The 22,523-nt window shown below is 41.5% G+C and overlaps 2 protein-coding genes across 2 annotated transcripts in view; one reads left to right on the top strand and one right to left on the bottom strand.

The window, feature by feature from the left end:
- Window positions 1-451: 451 nt before the first annotated feature.
- On the top strand, window positions 452-14,748 carry ippk (inositol 1,3,4,5,6-pentakisphosphate 2-kinase). The gene is made up of 14 exons (XM_070903187.1): window positions 452-532; window positions 5,647-5,706; window positions 7,038-7,133; window positions 8,529-8,595; window positions 9,205-9,323; window positions 9,714-9,803; window positions 10,597-10,655; window positions 10,974-11,046; window positions 11,590-11,742; window positions 12,169-12,289; window positions 12,928-13,063; window positions 13,148-13,250; window positions 13,782-13,873; window positions 14,437-14,748. Exons 1-14 carry the CDS (start codon window positions 452-454, stop codon window positions 14,678-14,680), a joined length of 1,494 nt encoding a protein of 497 aa, XP_070759288.1. The 3' UTR covers window positions 14,681-14,748.
- A 5,139-nt stretch (window positions 14,749-19,887) lies between these two features.
- The window catches only part of cenpp (centromere protein P), an 81,825-nt gene continuing 79,189 nt past the window's right edge, over window positions 19,888-22,523 (bottom strand). Inside the window, exons 6-8 of the mRNA XM_070902776.1 lie at window positions 21,430-21,509; window positions 21,246-21,337; window positions 19,888-20,220 (exon numbers count right to left, since the gene is read on the bottom strand). Coding sequence (XP_070758877.1) covers window positions 20,090-20,220; window positions 21,246-21,337; window positions 21,430-21,509 — 303 coding nt within the window. The 3' untranslated portion in view covers window positions 19,888-20,089. The remainder of the gene's footprint in view (window positions 20,221-21,245; window positions 21,338-21,429; window positions 21,510-22,523) is intronic.

Genomic DNA, 22,523 nt, shown 5'->3' with positions numbered 1-22,523 from the left:
TATATTTCATATGTTATACAAGTTATATGACTGTCCTCATAAAACTATGATTTTATATGACTTTTCTTCTTGTTCTTGTTATGATTTTTTTTTTACTCTTATACGAGTCTCCTTTCTTTAAAAATCCCAACTATGTTTGCATGATATGATCTCTCCAAAATCTCAGATTTGTCTTCCTCTCTCAGTGGTCCCAATCTTTCGTTTTATTGCTCGAGAACCGTTGGCGTCAGCCTAACGGGAATTTTTATTTTGAAGTCTTAATCGGAAGTATTATTTTGGTGGGTAGCTTGGTCATTCAGGGCCGGGCAGCAGCAAAAGTCAGTCGGTCTTGTAATACTTCTGAGTTACAGCTAGCAGCCAGTAGTACCAGTCGGAGTACGTGTATGTTGCCGTCACGTTGTGTGTTACTTTCTGGCCGTTAACGGGAGCTCAGTTTGTCGTCGTTGGTGTGATGGAACTGGACAAAATGGACGAGAACGACTGGAAGTATCACGGAGAGGGAAACAAGAGCCTGGTGGTCTCACACGTACAGGTGAGTAGGCTAGGCTAACATGAAGCTAATCCAAGTTCGGCTAAAAGCAGGAGGAGTGTGAATTTAGCTTTAAGAAAACACCCACCGCCCGCTTCACACTTTTCTAACGTTAAATGTGCTTCAGCTCGGTGTTGCTGACGATGGAAACTTTGTAGTAATTCTCTGGAAATTTTGCTTATTATTGAAGGGTGAAATGTCAACTGTCAGGGTTTTATTTATCATCGTTACCATTAGCATGTGTTTGCTAGCTTAGCCGGCTCGTTAGCCAACTGCCAAGAGTTCAAATTAGTCCAACCAATGATGACGGTTGTTACACAGGGACAACAACGCCTTTAAAACACCACAAATTATTAGAAATGACATATAGATTCATGTCCAGTCAGTGACGGACTGACTGGATGGTGTTGAGTCATAAAATGTTAGAGATAACGGGCTGCCGGGGAGCTAATCTAGCCGTTAGCAGCTCCCCAGGTTTTCATCCAGCTGCTGGTTGATGTCACACGGAGCTGAAACGCTTTACTGGGCTGCTGCCTAACAGGAGCCTGTTAGCTGACTCTGAGGCAGACAGCCAGTCTTTTCAGTTCATTTTCACGCAGGTTAACGCGTGCGTTGTGCGTACAGAGCCTGGGCTGACCTGGGCTGGGTGGTACGTCCACTGACATGCCCCTGACCGACTGTGGGAAAGTCTCATTCACGGGACCTGTCTGATCATGTTGTTATTGAGCAATAGGTGACATGTTATGAGGACATGACATCACATCAGCGGTGTTGTAATCAGCTCGGGGACTGTCAAGCTCTCTAGGGGTTTTGATTGTTTACAATGTAATAGATACATTATTGTATTGTATGATCACTTTACAAAATCCAGTTGTTCAAAGTTTTGCTTCAGAAGAATTGTAATTGAAAATGCTGATACTTAATACTTCTTTCATGAAATATTAACATGTTTCTACAAACCTTTTTTTTCACTGAACAAATGAAGTGCTAAATGCTGTCTAAACACAAGCAGATGTATAATAACAATACTACAGATCCAGTCTTAAACTGGCAAAATTATGATTTAAATCAGCAATTATTTCATTTGAAACTGACCAGACATTTGATGCAAGCTTTCAGTTCTTCATACTTGATGCTACCAATGTATTTTGGTCAGTATCAAAAACGAGTTGAGCCCAAGATACAAGTTAGCAGTTTTGTCATATGTTATGCAACACAGTTCATTGTGTTGGGTATCAATTTTAAATATTTGGTTTGTGACTTGTGTGCAGACATTTGCCATATATATTAATAGTGGAATAGATAATCTTATGAATATTGCCATACTGATTTCAACCATATTTCCCAGACTGTATCTTTTTCATTGTTGATAGTTATCAGAATTTTTTACAGATGAAAAATTGAAGGTAGAAGAGCAAAACAACCCTAAACAGCATTAAATCATGGTTTGTGTTGTGTTGCAGTGTAAGTTTTAATGTTTTCTTCAGATATTCTCTTTGTTATTTATGTATTACAATTTATTATCGTGTTGAAGACGTTGCTTGAAACATTTACATTTGGCGTTTGCAACCTGTCTTGATATGTATGTTTTTTCCAAATGGTGAATTCCACATTTCTAACATTGAATGTTACAGTGTGACTCCACTGGGAGACACAGAGATAAAATGAGCTCATCCATGGTCTAATACAACAAGACAACAAGCTAACTAACGCTTGTTGGTTTTAGGCTTGGGCGGTATCTATTTGTTCGTACCTTCTTGACATTTCACCGGGGTATAAGGTAGATGACGGTATTTGTGTAAAAATGTAAAAGCTGAGCTGCTGGTCATAGAAGTCATTGTTGCATGTATGACATTTTCTTACCTACAATGCGGTGTGTCTACTTTGCAATTAGCTTACCTAGACTAGTGTTGCTAGGTTTAAATACTTATGGCCCATAGAATAATGAATAGATGGGAAATAAGTGCCCGTCTTCCGTAGATTCTTGCTGGAGGACCAGCTGTTGTAGTTGGAAGACGTCATCTCAAGATAAAGTTGTATGTAGCAACATTTTCATGATTCCATATCTATTCATATTTAATAATATCATAATATCACCTTTATCATCGGGACTAAACCCAAAATACTCCCAACCTGGGACAGAGGCATTTTTCTTTTACTAGTCCTGTTACGATCCCCACAGTCGCCATCTTTCTCAGCTAAGCTGCCTGTTCCACCCGTAGGCTGGCCGCTGGTGGTGCGTGCTGTGCACTACAATACATCACCTCAATACAACATCTCCGAATCAGTTTAATAGAAAAAAAATGCCCCCAAAACAGACATTCCTGTTTTGGGGGCATTTTTTGCCTTTATTTGATAGTGATAGCTTGGAGAGTGACAGGAAATATGGGAGAGAGAGAGGGGATGACATGCCATGTCTGTATTTTTGATGGTATTGAAAATCATACCTTTAGGATTTCTATATACCCTGGTATATGATAATACCTTGATACCGCCCAAGCCTAGCCGGTATAGTCATTATTGTCCAACCTCCACGGTTCACTCACTCCCCCTCAACAGGTGTGAGATTATGTAAGAGGGGAGAGTGAACCAACTGTGAGAGACGAATGGTGGAAGGATAAACAAAGACAGATTATGAGACCCCTTTCGGATAACCATCTGTGCAAGTGTACATAATTCCAATTATAACATATTTATTATTGTTATTATGACAATTATTATGATTATATCAATGTCCCATCTTGCTATTTTTTCTATGGCATTACGCTGGAGTCAGAGATACTGTGGTATCTATCTCTTTTGATATGCATGTCCCTAAATCATACACTTACCTGCACGTCAGTAGCCTGGTTACTGGTGAAACTCTGCAGTAATCTGATTTCTTAAACTTCATGAAAACTAGAAACCTGGTTTCTGTAATTAGAGTAGGGGACTAGAGAAACCTGGTTTCCCCAGCTAGATTTGTTCTGAAGAATGCTGATTTATTGTCCTTGTATACACATAACCGGGTTTGTAAGACAGGACTGCGCACATAGCACTGGTGCTACAGAGGTTGAAAGTTTTGTAGCACAGGCCACAAAATAGTAGCAAGTATAAAACGTCTGTTACCGTCTCTAAAAATAACCACAGGCAGCGCAGTTCATCACTTAAACAGGCATGTGACTTGCAAAGGACATTAATGTTGCATGCAGGGCACACAACATCCAAACCTTAACCAGAAACGTTTTCTTTATTTGCCCTTAATGGTAAATTGCAGGGACATAACATCTCTTGTTGTCATCTATCCATATATTACAATTGTTCTATTAGTAATTTACACAAACAAACATGGGAAATACAATATATGGACATGGATATAAAAACTAGAATCCAAAAGGTTTTTTTTTCTTTAACTGAATGCAACAGATTCAGATTCACAGTCCACTGTGGTTTGAGACTGTGTGTGTGTGTGTGTGTGTGTGTGTGTGTGTGTGTGTCTGTCTCAGAGCTAGCATGTCTGCTGGCCACTCTTCCCTGTTTGGTTTCCTGGCTAGGATTGAATTCCTCCGTTTGGCAGCCTTCAGTGCTTTTCTTGAAAGCATTTTTTGAAGTATTTTACCTTCTTATCCTTCGTCTCACATCAGCCAAGGGGGGATACAGACAGGTGGCTCATGTGCTGCAGGGTTGCTGCATACTGGCCCCTGTCCTGTTCATCATGTCTAACTGGTTTGAGAAGTGCATGCAATGCACGTTCAGCACGAGGAATCCAGCATGCCTTTGGCGCTGAAAGGGTCACTGATGTTGACCCCCAAAATTTTGCTCACTGCCTGCAGCTCCCTCTGAGGTTTTGGGTTGAAGTGGTATTTTTTCCACAGCAGGTGGAGGAGGTCATAAGATATAACAACCACGGGCTCCTTTTTTTGGACAGTCAGCACGGCCGATTCCAATCTAAATGAATGACAGAAAAGTAAAAGTAGGTTTGATTTAAAACAAAACAAAACAGTCAGTATAATATAATACAATAATACAATTTCCCGTTCGTAATTAGGGGGACAAATAGTTATTACTGTTCTGATGAGGATGACTTAACAAAGTCAACTGAATGATGAAATTATACAAATTCTTGATATTATGTATATTGGATCACATTCAGTGTATTACTAAGCACAGCAGTAATCGCATTTACCTGTGAGGCCTTCAGTGGAACAGAATTACTCTCCGAACCTCCACGATGTCTCGTATTCACCAAAGCTCCGTTTGCAGGATTTGAGCGCAGACTGTTTTGCATGCCTTGTTCAATGTGTCCGTGTCACCGTCGATCATCCCAGAAAGATAGTGGCTTCCTTTTGATTTCCTCTGTCAAGTCAGACTTACTTTCATTGGCTACCTTCATACAGGCCTGACATGTAAAGATACATCCTCCTATCCTCTAAAATGATTGACGTCAAAGTCGGACTAAAACTGAAACTGGCACTAAATTGCCCCTAGAAGTCTAAATTAAGTCGTTTTCCACCACTGAACATTTGACTGTTTCTGACAAATTCGCTCTGTAAGGTAAAACTGCAGCATCTGTCCCAATAAAGTGTTTCACCAGTACACTTAAAATAATCGGGGCATGGCTCAAAACTCACTCATTACTCACCTGATGCATGTAAATGTGTATTTTACAGTAACCAGGTTACTAATGTGCATGTAGACGTGTTGTCTGGTTTCCTGCATAACCTGATTTGTTTGAGGTAGATACTCACTGCTAAAGTCTCCAGATATCTGTCAACATATTCTCAGGTATATGGACGTTCATTACTTTAATCACACCCAAGTGATGACAGAATTAGTTACTGCTGTGTATTGTAACCATTGATATACAGTGTGTTTTGAATTTCTTTAGACAACCAGAGACACTAACCCAACTTGCAGTCTGACGCAAATGTTTTAAGGCTAATGATGCTAGCTAGTGTTGATAGCCTACTAAAGTTTTTCCCTGATTCACCCCTGTTGCACTGTGGGAAAACTGTATTGGTATTTCAACCCACCTCAGGAATCTCTTAGAGATGTCCCTGGATTGACCCTGCTCAGTAGTTCAGGTTTAAATGAGCCTCCACTGATCCTAACTTGAGCTTTTCTTCTGTTCCTTCCAGCTTTCCAGAGTTCTCCGCCTGCTCAAGTATCCAGCAGAGGACTCTGAAAACCCACCACAGGTAAATATGAGCCTCTGTTAAATGACTGTGTTTAAATTTGAATTCCCAGCCCGAGCTGAAGGTATGACTGACAGCTGATTAAAGAGCCCACAGGCTGCACAGCTCAGACTACATACATAAAACTGAAGTGATAAATGTGCCTTTGTCAAATCAAACGACACAGATGTTTATTCATTATTAAGTCCCACACGCTTTATTTGATAAAACAGCAACACCTTGCCAAATCAAATAAAACATTCGTCTTAAAACAACAGTCTCATGGCTGCACAGGACGATCCCACCCTGCACCTGAAGACACACACAGGTGTTAAACTGGTTCTATCGTAAATAACCCAGCTGTCAGCAGGGTGGTGTGATGTAAGAGTTAATGATGATGACTAAGTAAAGAGGACAACTGTCAGTCATCCTGATTATGTCTGTCGGGCTGATTGATCCGTGACTGAGAGGAGAGATCAGACGTTATGTTAGGTTTAAGCTCTGGTTCATACCTGTTAGCAGGGTCATAATAGTCCAGGGCTCCATTTAGTCACAACATGAAGGCACAGTTCTGATCCAAATGTAAACCAAAGTGTAGCCCTGCCCCACTCCTGAACATCAAATGTACTGGGAGCTGCTTATCACTCGGGGGACCGGGACTATCAGTAGACAACCGCTAAAGTTATTAACATTTTCTGATGCAGTTAAAGGTTTACACAAGTTTTGTATGTAGATACAGCAGGAAAACAGGCTAGTGTTTCTAATTCATCTAAAACTCTTCTAATTTAATTTTTAAAATAATTTAAAGAAAGACTTGCAGATCAAAACATATGAAAGAACCACCTCCTGACCAGTGAGCTGTGAGGATGAAGTGAGTCAATATTCCAGTATGAGACAAAAATATATGCGGTTACATTTGATGTCGCTTGGTATCTAGTTAACGTAGGAAGACCTACGTCTATATTCTTAATCCTGTCTATGAAGCCCTGAGTGGCTGATTGTCCAACCAGGGAAACATCTGTCAATGAGCACAACAGCAGAACTATTTGAACCCCTGAACAAATCGTAGATTGTGGGAGAAGTCTGATGTCTGGAACAATGCTGAGAGTGAACAGGGTCAGATGGAGATCAGCTCTGTGAGGTTATCCAGAATCACATGTTGGTGTTTGGTTTAGTGAAGCCAGATAATAACTGAGCTGAGCTGTTGTGTTGTGATCCTCTCTGGGCTTCTGTCAGCTCAGAGAGGACAAATAACTCAGAGGCTCTGTCAACATGATGTCTCAGAACAGGACATAACTTCCTGTTTACCTGTTTGTTTACCTGCCTGCCTGTCTTTCTGTGTCTTTGTCGTCCAGACAGTGGAGCAGGCCTTCAGGCAGATCCAGAACATCGTTGACTTCAGCTCCAACGTGATGAGCAGCCTGCTGGGAGAGATGTTCATCCACAGCGGGGTGAGACACTGTAGTGTTCAGCATGGGATCTTCTTATCTCACTTTTGTCTAGTGTTGAGCTCCTACAACAATGTCCGACTCATGATGGACAAAAAGCGTCAAAATCGATGCAGTCCATGCGTTCTTCTTGTCAAAAATCTGGCGCCTACATTACCCACAATGCAACTTGACCACCGACAGTTCGGTTGGAGATGTGAGTGAGTTATGCTAGTAGTGGCTAATGTAGCCTCAAGCAGGGATGTAGAGCTACAGAGGTCAGATAACCTCACTTCTTTCTAACTCCACACCCCCAGAATATTGTCATTTTCAAACTTGTAGTTTGACTCAAGTGACATCACTTGTGACATCACTTGAGGCAGTTTATCAGCCTTAAAACCACGGCCCCCTCTGGAGACGCAAAGGCTTTGTACAACTTTTGTCACATATGCTAGCAGTACTCCCCAACACCTGTAAAATACTGTGATGTGTGAAATCAGTGGAGTTCTCCACAAAGCTGAAATAAACAAACGCACACGGTGGCCAGATTAAAAATTAAAACACATTAATGACTAATACAATTTATGCGTTAAATAAGGCCACGCTCAGTGAAGAGGCAGGTGTGTGTTGCACTTAGTTTCCATTCCAGAAACAAATCCTTTCCATTTGAAATAGTAGAAACCATTTCAGATTGAGGAGACAGAAGGAGAGAAAGATCACCAGTTCGTGAGCATCAGTCACAATCCAGACTTTTTACTTTAGTTCAGTCACTGATGAACACTGAGAGAGTTCAGAGCAGCAGCGTAAATCAGCGTAAGAAGCCAGTTTGTCAAATGTTGTACTTTTCAAAGATCGCCACAGTGCATACGTTCTGTTTTTTTTAAGCACAATGTGAATTCCCATTGGAATATACACTCGCCTCAGAGCTGGGTGATAAAACCAGAGCGTTTTCGAGCAGCAGACATTCACAGAAACAATGAGTCACAGTGTTGAAGTCTGGTGGGTTTTAGCACATGAACAATATTCCCCAGGTCAGATGCTGCCTAATTTTAGATTTAATTCTAAACTGGAAGTTAGATTTATCTGTTTGTTTAGAGCACTATCAAAACTCACAGCCAGGTTCCCAACATGTGGTCTGATGTGTGTGACAACTTATAACTAAATTATTTAACTTAATATTCACATGAATATGTTAGTATATGTATAATCAGCAGGATAATACTGTATCTGGAGTGTTTATTGAAGCTGCTGTGTACATTATCACTCCCATAATAACCTGATGATGAGCACACTGCCAGCCGATCACTTTACATACAGGAGATAACGGAAACAGATAACAGACTCGGCAGCAGACACGGAAGTATTGACATGTTCTGTTCATGAACTGGACTAAAGAGTTAATGCTCATTTTCTCCACAGGAAGTGGTCAAACTGCCGCTAGAGTTTGTGCGACAGCTGTCAATCAAAGTTCAACATCAACGACCAGGTAAAACAGTTTTTTAATAGTTACTGTGGGGAACAGCTAGCCTGTTTCTGAAGGTTACCAAATAAAAGTCTTGACTTCATGATGATTTTGGGCTGCAGGTCTTCAAGGTTAATGAAAAAATAAACTCAAATACTTTATTCTAGAGCTGCAACAGTAAGCCGATACATTGATTAGTCAATCAAAAGAAAATTTAATCGGCAACTATTTTGGATTATTGTTAATCATTCAAGTCAATTTTCAAGCAAAAAGGCCAAACATGGTTGTCCCAGTTTCTCAAATGAGACAATTCGCTGCTTTTCTCTGTCTTACATGGGATTAAGTTTAATAGTTTTAGATTTTGGACCAGTAGACAAAGACATTTGATGACATAGGATATATGGTTATATACTGTTGTCTGATGTTTTATATACATTCAATTAATCTAGAAAATAATTAATTGATAATGAAAATGATCAGTAGTTGTACTTTATACGTTCCTCAGAGGTCACAAATACACAGAAGTAATTTATTCACACAAAATATGATTGTGTGTGTGTGTGTGTGTGTGTGTGTGTGTGTGTGTGTGTGTGTGTGTGTGTGTGTGTGTGTGTGTGTGTGTGTGTCTCTCAGCCTGGCGTTGTGATAAGGTGATGGACATCTACAGTGGCTGTGCTCTCTGTCTGCCCAACCTGACGTCTCCAACTCTCCACCAGCCAACACACACTCCTCCACTCTGCATCGAGATCAAGGTACACACACACACACACACACACACACACACACACACACACACACACACACACACACATTGAATAGTGGCACTGACATTGTATCGTGAAAGATGGAGAAAACATTTATTCCTTATGAAGAAACATACAAGAAGTTCATTCAATTTGAGTCCATTTTGATATCATTGTAATTAGTTTTGAGCCTGGTTTAAATTTCAGTTTCATCTCTAATAAAACTTTAGATCTTGTTCAAGATGGCGTTCTCCCTCCGGAGAAGCAGCCACAGTTTCAGAAGTCTTTGCCAGTGAATCACTCTCATACAGACAAACTGAGCTGAAACAACAAATCACATGAGTCTGACTGTGAGTGTGTTTGTTACTCAGCAGCTGTTTTTGTGCGTTGTGTTTTTAGCCTAAATGTGGCTTCCTGCCGTCCTCCAAACATGTCAGCAAAGACATCAAGACCAAAGTGTGCCGCTTCTGCATGCACCAACACTACAAGGTAACTACAACCACAGCACAACTACACCAACTACAGAACAACCATATAAAGTTACAACTACAGTTCAAAACAAAAGTACAGAACAAATATAGCTGATCCGGTTATGTTTAATGGATCGATATTGTGTAAATGTGAAAAATGATGTGGTCGTACCGGTGAGTGACTGTTCTGACACCTGGATCGGCAAAATACATGGATTTGCTAAAGAATCCGTTACCTTGCTTACAAAGCTCAGTGTACAAATTCATTCAGGTAGATTCCCATTTTTAGTAGTTTCACAGACGTTGCTGGCAGCAGATCATATCAGCTGTCGCTAATTAACTTTTATTCTGTCAGTAACTCGATGATCAAAAACGAAACTTGTCTGTAATCGATCAAAGGTTGTTTGTGAGGGAAGAAGCTCCACTCTGTGACAACGCTGTACAATCAGAGTGTTTCTGTAGTTCCAACGACTCCAGCAGAGCGAGATGTCTTCTCTCTAGATGCATTTAAACTTTCATTCATATCACATCAATAATTTGAGCTTATAAACATAATAGTTTTGAATCAGGACCTTCAGTATTTGGATCAAGTAGCTCGTGAAAAGTAAGGTCAAAATAAGAGGTTAATTCAATTTGTCAGATACATATTTCATCAACATTTTGGTAAATAGAAGCCTCGGACCAGACTCCATATCAACAGATACCCAATATTAAAGGATTTAGATCCACTTAAAAAGGTTGATCAGTACAACTACAGACCAAAAAACTCTTTGTTGTTTCTATTGCTTTATTACCTCTCTGTCTCCCTCCAGGTGGCCAATGGGAAGTGGAAGAGACGCAGTCTGTACTGTCCTCTAGACCTGTTCTCAGGGTGAGACTACTGCAGCTACTACTGTTACCATCAACACTACTGCATTTACTGTGTATTACAGTTATACTGTAATAATGTATGTATATATTGATGTGAAACTGCACATTTGTTAGGTGGTCGAGACTGTATGGACAAAACATTAGAGCACCTTTCAGTTTAATGCAGTCCAATACAAAAACACTACAGCCTCAACATGCTTCACAGATGGCTTCTTCTTCTCTGCTCCTCCGACCGCCACACTGCAGATACAGCTGCTGATAATAAAGCTGCGTTATTGTTCTGCAGCTGATGTTCTCTGGTTTCTCTCGATTTGTTCAGGAACAGACAGAGAATGCACTTTGCCATCAGACACCTGATAGAAGAACCTCAGAACAACTTCAAAATCTTCAAGGTGAGACACATCCACACCTGTCTGTCTCTCTCAGACACAGTGCGATGTGGAACCTCTGCGTTTGTGTACTCGTATCACATCTTATGTTCAGCTGAAACTAATATGAAGCTTCACCAGAGTTGGTCAGATCAAATGGATATCTTCCAAAGTTACAGTCATTTTAGGACAAAATTCCCACTGTGTTATTATAAGATATCAACTCGGACTGCTGAAGCCTCAGATGAGCTTCAGATAAATTTAAGAAGGCATTTTTGCACAGAATGCACATGCGCATGTGAGTATTGTTTTAAGAGAGACTTGTGAATCTATCCTTTAAATAGTATTTGCTTTTTACACCTGTGTTAATTAGTGATTAATGGGTGATCTTTGCCCGTCAGTTTTCTTTAAAAGATTGATTGAACAGAACCTGGAGCACTTCAGAGTGGAAGGATTTACAGAAAGATTGGAGCATTTTCATGACACGTTGAAAAGGTATAAAGATCCTGATGCTGATGTTGAGCAGCCGCAGTAAGGCCTAAATGTGTGTTTGTGTGTTTGTGTCAGGGTGGTCAGTGCATCTACAGCAGTAAGGAGGGCAGTGACGACTCGTTGGACCTGAACTCTCTGCTGCATCATCTCAGACCGTACTTCATGTACGGAAACAACCGAATCAATAGTCACATGACCAGCAAAGCTGTTCTGAACGACTTCATCCAGGTAAGACCTCCCAACACACAAACACACAAGTATACAGGTGTCCTTTTAATTAGAAATAAAAATAGATTTGTGTGACGGCTGGGCAATAAACTAAAAACATACCTACACCAACTGTAAGAGTCACAAACGGATTAAATTCTGTTGGTGTCATGTAATTGAAATTATAAATAACATTTTTTTTTACATGAAAAGTATTATTCTGCAATTATTAATCTGATATGAAGGTTTAACTAGAGACTCTGACTCCTGAAACTGACGTGAGACTCAAAACAAAAACACACAGTCCAGGATGGTAAGGATGTTCAGAGTGGACTTAGTTTGTTTAACAAATGAGACACAGACACTGGCTGCAGAGAGGACATTAACCTGCTGTCATTGACTGTGGTGAAGCCTCATAGGAAAATCTGTCTGTCTGTCTGTCTGTAGGTCCTGGTGAACGCCCTGCTGAGTGGTGGAGGAGGAGATGGAGGGATGGTGACGGACAGACGAGGAGAAGGGTGGAGCTTCTGTGAAGCGAGTTTGTTCAACAAGGAGAGGATTCGCCATGGTCAGAAACCTGCCTGTTCTAAACTAACAATATGCAGACTGCAAACCAAAGTCAGACTATAAGCACTAGTTTATTTGTTTTCCTTATTTGAGTTGCAACAATTACGACAACTATTTTGAAATGTAACAGATTTTTGGATTTTGAGCTGTTGCCAAAACAAGGCATTTGAAGACGATGAATGACAATTCACGATGAATTCACAAAATAATTGTCAGATTCTTCGATAATGCAAATAACTGTTGGTTGCAGCCCTTGTCCCTATACTAGACTCTAAACAACTGCAGTAATCATTCCCTTTTTATCTCTTTCACCCGGAGACGCTATAGAGCAGTCGAACAGATCTGTGTGAAGCCCGTCTCTCTGTCTCCTTCTTACAAAGGGTTTTCTTGTGCGGCAGCCTCCTTCAGAAATGTTTGTGATTTGAAAGAAGCGTTTGTGTCTTTTCAACACAAACGTTTTACTCGTCTAACATCTGAATCTGATTATGTAAATGTGACTTGACGCATCTTTTTGTGCATTTTGATGCTGAGTGAGACATTAAATACTCTTCCTGATTGAGTTCTGACCTGAAAGGAAAAAAATGACCTCCCTCCTCTGTCTGTCTGTCTGTCTGTCTGTCTGTCTGTCTGTGTGTGCAGGCTCTCAGGGTTTACCCAGCGACAGTGTTTTGTTCAGGATTCTTCAGACTCAGATGTTGGACACGCTGGACATTGAAGGACTTTACCCTCTGTACCGCCAAGTGGAGCAGCACCTGCAGGACTTCCCCAAGGAGAGGTAATACACAGTTAACAACTACCATCACTCATGAGGAGGCACTGTCTGGTCTCTGGCGTCACTTCCTGTCTGTGTCTTTGTCAGAACTCGTCTTCAGATAGACGGACCGTACAATGAGGCCTTCCTGGAGAAGCTGCAGAAATGTCCGACTGAGGATGACGGCTCTGTGGAGTACGCTGTCGCCAAGGTCAGTCTGGATCCAGATTTTCCTGATTACACCGAGAGCTGGAAACTCGCGTCAGGTTTCTCTGTGTGATGGTCCAGGTTTCCTGTGGTGACATTTCTCCCAATGTTGGCGCATTTTAACACTTAAGCACGAGTGAAATCCTCAGTACTGAAAATTAAACAAAGGTATAAGACTGTCCACAACACCTTTTTTAAGAGAGACGCCAAGTATGAGGCCCAGTTTCAGTTTTGGAATTTGGATCAATTCAGTAGCGGTTCCATATATCTAACTGAGGGTAAATACTGATTCATCAAGAAGGAAACAAACAATTGAGGTCATGCAGTGACATCGAGCACAAAGCCTCATATTGAAGGGTGGCAGTGAAGTATCAGTGGCTAATTCATTGTTCTGTAAATCAGTTGCTAAATGCGGCCGGTGTTTCACCCTCTGAACACTCACACAGTGTGAACGTGTATGTGATACATGTACTGTTCAGGTGTTCACCTGCCTAAAGATGGCAGCATGTCTAACTGCTCTGTGTTTTGACTTCAGGTCCATCAGTACCGCGTTGCCATGACAGCCAAGGACTGCTCCATCATGGTCGCCCTGGTGCCCAGCAGTGAGGAAGAGGAGGATGATGAAGGGTAAGGGTTTAGTTCTGAAAGCAATGTTGATCAGAGCACAAAGCTAAATGATGTTGTTGACTTTCAGTCTTGAACAGATACTGATGACCTCAGCTCACTTAAAGATGCCCTCGTGAATCGTTCTGTGAACAATTAATTTGTTTCTCTCCAAAACACGTCGTCTGTGTCTTTGATGCCTAAAAAACAAGTTAAACACGTTTTATTTCTCATAAAACATTTTGCAAAGCTAATTTTTGGAAGAAACCTGCATGCGTTTACATCCACGTCTTCTTTGTCCACTCCAACTCCGCAGGTACCTTTTTAATATGACGAGTGCTGCACTAAACCGCTCTAAACACACTGTTTATTATATGTGTTTATTCTAACATTGACGGATCGTTGTTATTTAACTGTCTACCCTTCATGTTGGTGCCTGCATGTACTGTTTTTATGAATCAGCGTATAGTACCTGATGAAGGCCACCAGGCGGAGCCAAACACCAGCTCAGCATGTTGAAACTCAAACATGAAAGACTCCCTTCTTCCTGTTCATTAATACCCCCCCTCCTCTCCTCCTTCCCCCAGTCAAAGGCGGCTCAGGGACTTCCTCTCCTCCAGACCTCCAGCTTTTTCTTACTCGGTCTCCATCCTGGATCTAGACCCGAAGCCGTTCGACAGCATCCCCCGCCAGCTCCGCCTGGACCAGAAGATCGTCTCCTGCTACCTGAGGACTGGCGGCGCCTTGCCAAAGGGCTCTCTGCCGTCTCTCCCCGGCATCTTCACAGCTGCAGAGAGGGAGGACTGCACACTGCTCTTCCACCCCGTGTAAACACCCAATAAGAGCCGGACCACCCTGAAGACGAAGACTTACTGAAGCCACGTTGCCTCAGAGAGGAGAGACGCCACGTTGATGCTGAGGTCTAGAATCACTTCAGACCAGAGCTGTTTATCAGAGACTTTACTACAGCACTTTCTCTTCACTCCGCTCATGTTGACAGTTAACAACTCTGGCTGCTGCTGCTGCTCAGCAAAATTAAAATCTCCAGGAAGTCACCACTAAATCACCAGACGTTAAAGCGACTTCCAGATATTTCTGTTACTGATTCTAGTCGTTGATATGGCGGCCGACTTCTCGCTCCTGTCAGGAGGTGAATCCCAACATCGCCGCTCTGTTCTGTCATGATTGATATTTATTAGGAAACTCGGAGGGAGGCTCAGTTATTTCCTCTGGTGACGAGAGTTCAGATTGACCTCCTGATAGGACTTTTGCGGTTGTCGTGGCAACAATCTCTGACCATTCTCGTTCTCCGTGGCGACGCTGCTGACGGGAAGAAAAAAAAGAAAGGAGAAGGGAAGTGATGGAGAGAAAAGCAGGTCGCTGAGCTGTGACGTACGTATGATGTCATTTCCTGAATGTAGGCGGGGCCTCTGGTAGAGTCGGCACTGAGGCGGAGCCAATATGTATGTGCAGGTTGAACTGTGTTCTGTGAAGCATCGCTATGGTAACACAAGCACTAGTTACCATAGCTACAGCAACAGAGGAGAGGCTGGTCTGATCACCAAATCTGTGTCTGTGCGAGTCTCAGCAACTGGACAGATGTTTGTTGTACCCATAATCCTTTTCAGGTCTCTGCTGGACTTTAGGAAGGTTTTCAGTCCAACTCATCACACTGATCTACTCTTAACTATTTAATTAATGAGATGAGGTGACGCAGTGTTTGGTTGTGTTGAAAACCTTCATGAACCAGGTGGAGAACCAGAACTGAGACAGCGAGCGCCTTTTTTTTTTTTTTTTTTTGACTCCCGCTCAGTTGGTGGCAGAACGTCGACACGTTCTCTCATCGGGCATTTGTGCCGAGATGTTGAAGGTCAAATGTTTGCGACTTTATTTTTCTCATCATCTTTATCAGGGAGGAGAGCTGAGTGTCGGTAACGAAAAGAAAGGAACGTTTCTCTCTGCGCTCCAGTTTTGATATTGAGATATGTGTGAGATTTCTGCCTCTACTGCAATACAATGATGATGCTACAATAGTGATGTTTTATTTAAAAAATTCAAAACAGCAACACCTCTTTTCAGAAACGGTGTAACTCTGGATGATACACAGAAGAAAATATTCATTTGGAACAACGTTGTTTAAAAAGAGATGAAAAGAGATGCTGCTGTTGAAATTCTTAAAATGTCTTTTTCCAATCACAACGATCTGAACTCCGCTCACCTCCATTGTTTTGGAGTGGAGGCAGAAATGACAGACATCCCAAAACCTGAACAAATCTAAATCAGCAGAGGGGAAAGAGAAAATACACTCAGTGGCCACTTTATTAGGTACACCTGTACAATATAATGCATTCCAGTACAACCGCTCTGTTGTACATTCTACCTTAAAACATATAATGTTGACACTGTCGGAGAGGTACAATAACACCAACTAAGACCTCAATAACTGGCTTACAGCTGAATTAACACCTGACAGTGTCACTGAACATTATGAGATTCATAAGTGTGGCATTCGTGGCAGAGCTGTTGTGTTGGATTGTATTAGTTTATACAGTTATAACTAGTACTGAGTGTGTATGTTGAAGTGATTCGGGTAAACTGACCCTTTAAGGTCCAGCTGCAACCTCTGACCAAGCAGCTCCTGTCGGGTCGTTTGTGTCCAGCTGCCTTTTTCTGACATAAAACCTCCTTTCGGTGTTAAAAAACCCCCAACACATTTTATTTGAACTCTTATTGTTGTCAGAACAAGATTCAGCTCATTTTTTGTTGTAAGAAAAGCCGCATTTCAGTAGTTGTCTAACTTTCTTGTTGACTAACCTGGTGATACGTAGCTTTATAAAAAGGTACGGTTACATTACACTTCGGCCCTGCGAACATTTGCTTCGTCAGTTCAGCCACAGGTTTGCTGTTGTTGTGTGGATTCACAGGTCAGAGTTCACCTTTGACCTATGATGCCAATAGAAACACTGATGTGATGTGTTTGGAGAATCAGTGTGTCAGAAGACTAATGTGACCGTACGCTTGCACAGCAGGAAGCGGAGCCAGAGGATTGTAAAGTTAAGCAGGAAAATTACAACATGAGATGGTTGAAAACAGAGCAGGGACGCTTTCTGTCTCCTCACCAGAGGTCAGAGGTCAGCGTGTCCGGTCTGTTGTAGATCCATCTGACCCACCAGAGCAAGGGCTCCTGGGTAACAGAGAGCAGTCCTCTTGAGAACGGCCGAGCTTCATGCTGCTGCTCCGCTGGCTTTTTGTGCCATAAGTGGCTTGTAGTGTGTTTGTGATGTGTGTTTGTCCATGTGCCTAAATGTTCTGGGAGGGCTGGAGGAGGGTGGTGGTGTGTTTGTGTGTGTGTGTGTGTGTGTGTTGAGAAAAACTCACTTTGTTACAGGCTGCGTTCACAGCTGAGATCTGAGACAAATTCTCTTTGGTTTGTCTCAGTTCAGACTGACGTCAGATAACTTCAGGTGCTGATGTGGACGCAGCCGTGAACTCTCAGTACCTCGAACTCCTGACGACCCGAACCGAAGCTCCACGCGGTCGTCTGATGTTTGAAAAACGATGTGTTCAGGAGCGCTGGGAGGTTTGTGAGGATGATGAGACTTGTACCCAGACTTTGTTACCATCAGCAGATGTGTGTCGACTTCAAATCCAGATGATGTTTGCGTTCGGATTATCTCGGGTCTTTCCGTCGTCAGGTACAAACTTTGTGATTTCCTCTCCTGGTGATCTCATCATCCTCATCGACCAGCAGCGCTCACGGAGGCTTCAGATAAAAAACTGGTAACACTTGACTTCAGTTCCTCTGTTTACAGTGTCCACTCTCCAACCTCCACGACCTCCATCAGCCAATCAAACGTCTGAAAACAAATCACACTACAAGACTGAAACTTCAGACAACGCTTCATACTTTGATCTCCCAACATCAGGCACGTTTTCAGGGAACCTGTCAGCTGATGATGAACGGCTGCTGCCTCGTTCATCAGCAGCAAGTCAACATCACTGTGACGTGAGCGATCACACGTTCGCCCAGCCAGCAGCAGGGTGATGTGGTCAGCAGTTCTCTTAAATCCAAACACTAAAAAGGTTTAAAACAAGACAGATTTCAGCCTGTCAATCAGAAGACTCTCTCCAACGCTTGTTACTCTGCACAGTTTGACCTTTGACCAATCACGTCGCCCCCTTTCTGACTTGACACCTCCTTTGATGCCTGGTTGTCTGGGAGACGGAGGAGTCAAAAGGCTGGAGAGTGGACAGCAGTGAACTGAACCAACCACTGATTGTTCTAACTGTTGAACTGAAGACGCAACAGGCAGCAGGACAGGACAGCAGAGGCTCATGGGAGTTAGAGGGAGGAGGGTGGGATATCTCTCTGCAGTTGTAGCGTCGTCTGTGAGCGAGACAGTCGAAGATTTGATGTTACTGTGACGGTTTGATTCACTTTGAAACTTCTAAACAGCATAACAACTTTAACGAACGAAACTTTACACCAAAGTAGCTGATCAGTCATTGAAACGTCCTCCTGCGTCGTAGCTGGAACGCTCGCTAGATTTTGATCGGGTTTTCATAATCTTGTCAGTGTGATGATGAGAAAACCGCCACAGTGTGTGTCTCTTCATCATTTTACAAGTCACAAAGCTAAAGAAGTGTTTATGATTTACAAGTTTACGTTATCAGACAGCTCGAGGCGGTTGTTTGACTGCAGCGCTGGAAGAGTGAGGATTAAAAATACGGCACATTAACAACCATTAAATTAGCGTTAAGTTATCTTCAACTACCAACTTTGGCTGACACGAGGTGTCTTAATTTGCTTTTTCAGGTACTTGTGAATTATTTAGATGGATATATCGGAGCTTTGAAGAGTCTGAAACGGTCTGGTCAAAAAGATGGAAACTTGCAGGCCGATATCTCACTCCCAGTTTTACTGTTATTCTACAGACATGGCAACAAAAAAAGCTCCTTCTGAGATTCTTCTTGTCTGTGCAGAATAAAAAGAAGAAATAACACCGCAGGTGTCTCTTCGTCTTTATAAGGCGGGACGTTAATCTGAAAGAGAAATCTTTGAAAACACAGGAGGTCATTTAACAACACAACAGTTCTGAAGGTTTTTCCAGAATCCTCAAAACTTTTCTGTTGATCTGGATAAAAAAACATTCCGCCTCTCACATGATGATATTCTGTTGTTTCCTAAATTGCAGCTTTATTGTCTTAATCCAGAGACAGACATCAAGTTATTATGACTGTAAATATAAAATAATGGAAAATAACATTAAGACAAATGTATGTGATGAATTGTCAAATTTAGTTGAGCTACTGAGAATTCATTCTTGACTGTGGAAACAGCAATTTCAACTCAAGATCCTCTTACTTGTTGTGGAGCTTTCAACTGTATTACACATTCTTCATCAGTAGAGTTTGTTAGTTGTCAAAGGTAAACATGGAGGAAACTGCTAATGAGGACTGAGTGATACGGTCAAAAGCTCCAGAACAAGAGAGTAAGGAGACATTGAGTTGAGATAGTTTTGTCAGTTTCTAATTTTTGTTCAAATTTATAAATTGCATAAAGAATAAAAAATATCTTTGTTTGGTTTTAGGAAAGTTGCAGGTTGGGAAATGGTTTTCTAATCGAGCAGCAGACAGAATATATTTTCATCCAGATAAACAAAGAACCTTCAAGGATCCTGGAAATCTCTTCAAGTGTTGCTAAACGACCTTGTGGGTTTTTGAAATATTGTCATGGATTTAATGCAACGATTCGAGAGACAAACTGGGGCTCGGAACAACGTACGTACAGCTGATAAGATGATGTTAAATATTACAGCTGTTTTTGTTTAGACTTCTGTCCTCACAGAGAGACGCAGCTCCGACAGGTGAGCTGGAGTCTGACTGGTCGGTCGCCTCTGCCTCCGCCTGCTGCCTGAGCGTCGGCCTGCAGAAACATCACAGCACTGTGATACCTACAGACTTCTAATAACTGCGTGTGTAAATAGTTGAGAGAAGAAAACTATTTGAAAATACAAAGGCGACACTGCTGTCTGGCATTTTGTATTTAAATTATTTATTTTTGTAGATTTTGACCAATGAGCTCCGCTGTTACAGCCATCACAGTCGAGCTCTTTCTATTGAATAAAGATTTCTAAGAGACTAAACCATCTGTGTGTTTACTTCATTTGTACATCAGTTTTGACGTGTTAGAATATAAAAGGTTTGAGCTGTAGTTCTGCACAGTGAAGAGGATGTGAGTTATGTGTCCGGTGAAAGGCTGACCGCCCTGATGACGGACTCCAGGGCCGCTTCAGGTCCCAGAATCCTCAGCAGGCTCTGAAAGGCCTCCATGGCGCCGCCGACAGCCTGAGAGGGAAACAACTGCAGCGCTGCAGAGACACGGGGACAAACAAAGACCTGAATGTCGTCTCACCTGGATCATTAAGGACAGTTTTGATAACGCTTTATTTTAGGGGTCTGCAATTTCCAAATAATTTTGTAATAATTTCCATGAGGTTTCCTGGAAAAAAACTAATTTTAATGGCATGGCATTAACAAGAGGGAAAATGAAGACGGTGGTCAATTTGTACACTTCCAATTAATTAAATAAATAAATGTGAGAAGAACCGCAACAATTATTCAATTGACAGAAAATTATTCGGCAACTATTTTTAAATGAATTAATTGTTTTAGTCATTTTCCAAATATTTGCCGGTTATAGATTCTCAAATGTGAGGATTTGACACATTTCTTGTGATCTTGAAGAGTGAACTGAAAATCTTTTATGACAAAACAAACTGTCAAAACACCTCCCGTAAAAAAAGAATCAATAATGAGAGTATTTTATTCAGTGCTCGGCTGAACAGGCAAAACATTTTAATTATATATTATTAAAGTTTCTAATAGTATCTAATGAATATTTACTTGGATTTCAATTGGCCTATTCTTTTTATAATTAGTACCAAACTACACAGTTCTACCAGTAAACAGTTGAGTTGACCTGTAAAATAAAGTCACTTGTGTTTCTTTCTTGAGTAGAAACTCAGTCTGGTTTAAATCTTAAGTTGCTGTTTCAATTTGATTAATTATTGATCTGTTACAGTGTGAGAGGTCTGGTAGAGTCTGAGACGTAATTGTCCCCTCACTTTTTTAACTAACTGAATCTATGTTTTGATTCACAGGCGTAAACATAACATTTCCCTACAAAGAGACAAATGAACATGAAGAGGACAGCACGTTTTAGTTAATACACAAATGTTGATTATCAGAAAAAAATCTTCAAAACCAAATTTGATTTTATGTACATTTATATGGAGTTTTCCATTTTTGTTTGACAATAATTATTGTAAGTTGGTTATTGTAGAAGTGCAACCACTTTCATCCTAATGTGTTTTCATAGATTTATTTTTCTCACCTCTCTCGGGGATCTTTGTCAGCAGGTTGATCTTTGGAGAGACTCCGCCCTCTCTGGAAACCTCAACCGACCAATGAACGAACAGGACGCAGCTACAGACAAAAGCACACACAGTCAGAGGTCATCAGAGGTGACTTTACAGAGGCCGCGTGTCACTGAGCTCCATCGGTTCGAGTGTATTTACCCAGGAAGCTCAGGGTGATTCAGCGTCATGACCTCTGACCTGCAGCCTCCAGAGAGAGAGACCACAGCCGGATACTTCTCCTGCAGAGAGACCAACAGAAAGACCGACATTACCAACACTGAATGACGAAACATTTCTAAACTGTGGCACCTGTCCTGTCTGTGAAGGAGGAAGAAGGATGTGACTCAGTGTCTCAGGTCTGACTGTGAAGAGTTCCCTTCCTACAGCAAGTTCAAGTGATGAAGGACAAAATCCACAGTCCTCTTTGCGTTCCTCCAAAGTTCAACCAAAGTTATTTTGAGGCTTCAGCAGTCTGAGTTGTGTATCTTCCAAATCACCAAGCTCCTGCTTGGTGTTATTATTCATATAATCTTTTGGTTTGTCTCAGATTATCTCCAGATGATTATATTTTTACACAGACAGTGATTTTGTCAGAGACATCAGATACTTATAATAATATTTAATATATAATATTGATTGTGTTTGGATAAAACCTACAAACTATTCGTATAAAACAAATTATTTGATGTTGTCCAAATATCTGGAGATGCCATCTGCATGTTTACTTTTACACAATTTTCAAAGTTGCATCAGCCGTCCTGTGGGGGGCGCTGCAACATCTGCTTAGTAACCTGAACACTGGGCCTCATAAATCAAACAAAATACACAAGTTAGTACACAGAGATACAACATTAAACTGTCAAGAGGAAACAAGGAGGAGTGAATATTTTGAGCTTGAGGTCGTGTTGGTGTTTCATCAGCTTCACAGCTGAGACGTTGATGAATGAAAGCTGCTTCAGTTCCACAGAAAACTTTCCTCTTTGTTCATCAAGAAAAAAAATCAGCGAACGTTTGAGAGCGTTCAGAGTGATTCATCTGTTCAGGGACGTTTGTCGACTTTCTGGAGTGAAAGCTGATCTGATAATAAACTGGATGATTTATTTTACAGCCTCAATTCACAGACACACACACACATTTGTATTTCTGTACTTGTGAGGACACTCATACGCACTTCCTAGCCCCTTCCTCTGACCTGAACCATAAAACCAAGTGTGAACCCTCGAACAGCCCTTTAACATCTGTCCCAAAGTGAG

Source organism: Enoplosus armatus, chromosome 3 (genome assembly GCF_043641665.1).
Source record: "Enoplosus armatus isolate fEnoArm2 chromosome 3, fEnoArm2.hap1, whole genome shotgun sequence".
In the NCBI taxonomy this organism is placed as follows: domain Eukaryota; kingdom Metazoa; phylum Chordata; class Actinopteri; order Centrarchiformes; family Enoplosidae; genus Enoplosus; species Enoplosus armatus.
This window is presented reverse-complemented; position numbering and strand designations above follow the sequence as displayed.

Bases quoted from the DNA above. Each gene is read 5' to 3' on its own strand.
- ippk (XM_070903187.1), top strand. From the start codon at position 452: ATGGAACTGGACAAAATGGACGAGAACGACTGGAAGTATCACGGAGAG. The intron at 7,134-8,528 runs GTGAGACACTGT...TTTTCTCCACAG, and splicing joins AGATGTTCATCCACAGCGGG to GAAGTGGTCAAACTGCCGCT. The intron at 13,064-13,147 runs GTAATACACAGT...TGTCTTTGTCAG, and splicing joins CAGGACTTCCCCAAGGAGAG to AACTCGTCTTCAGATAGACG.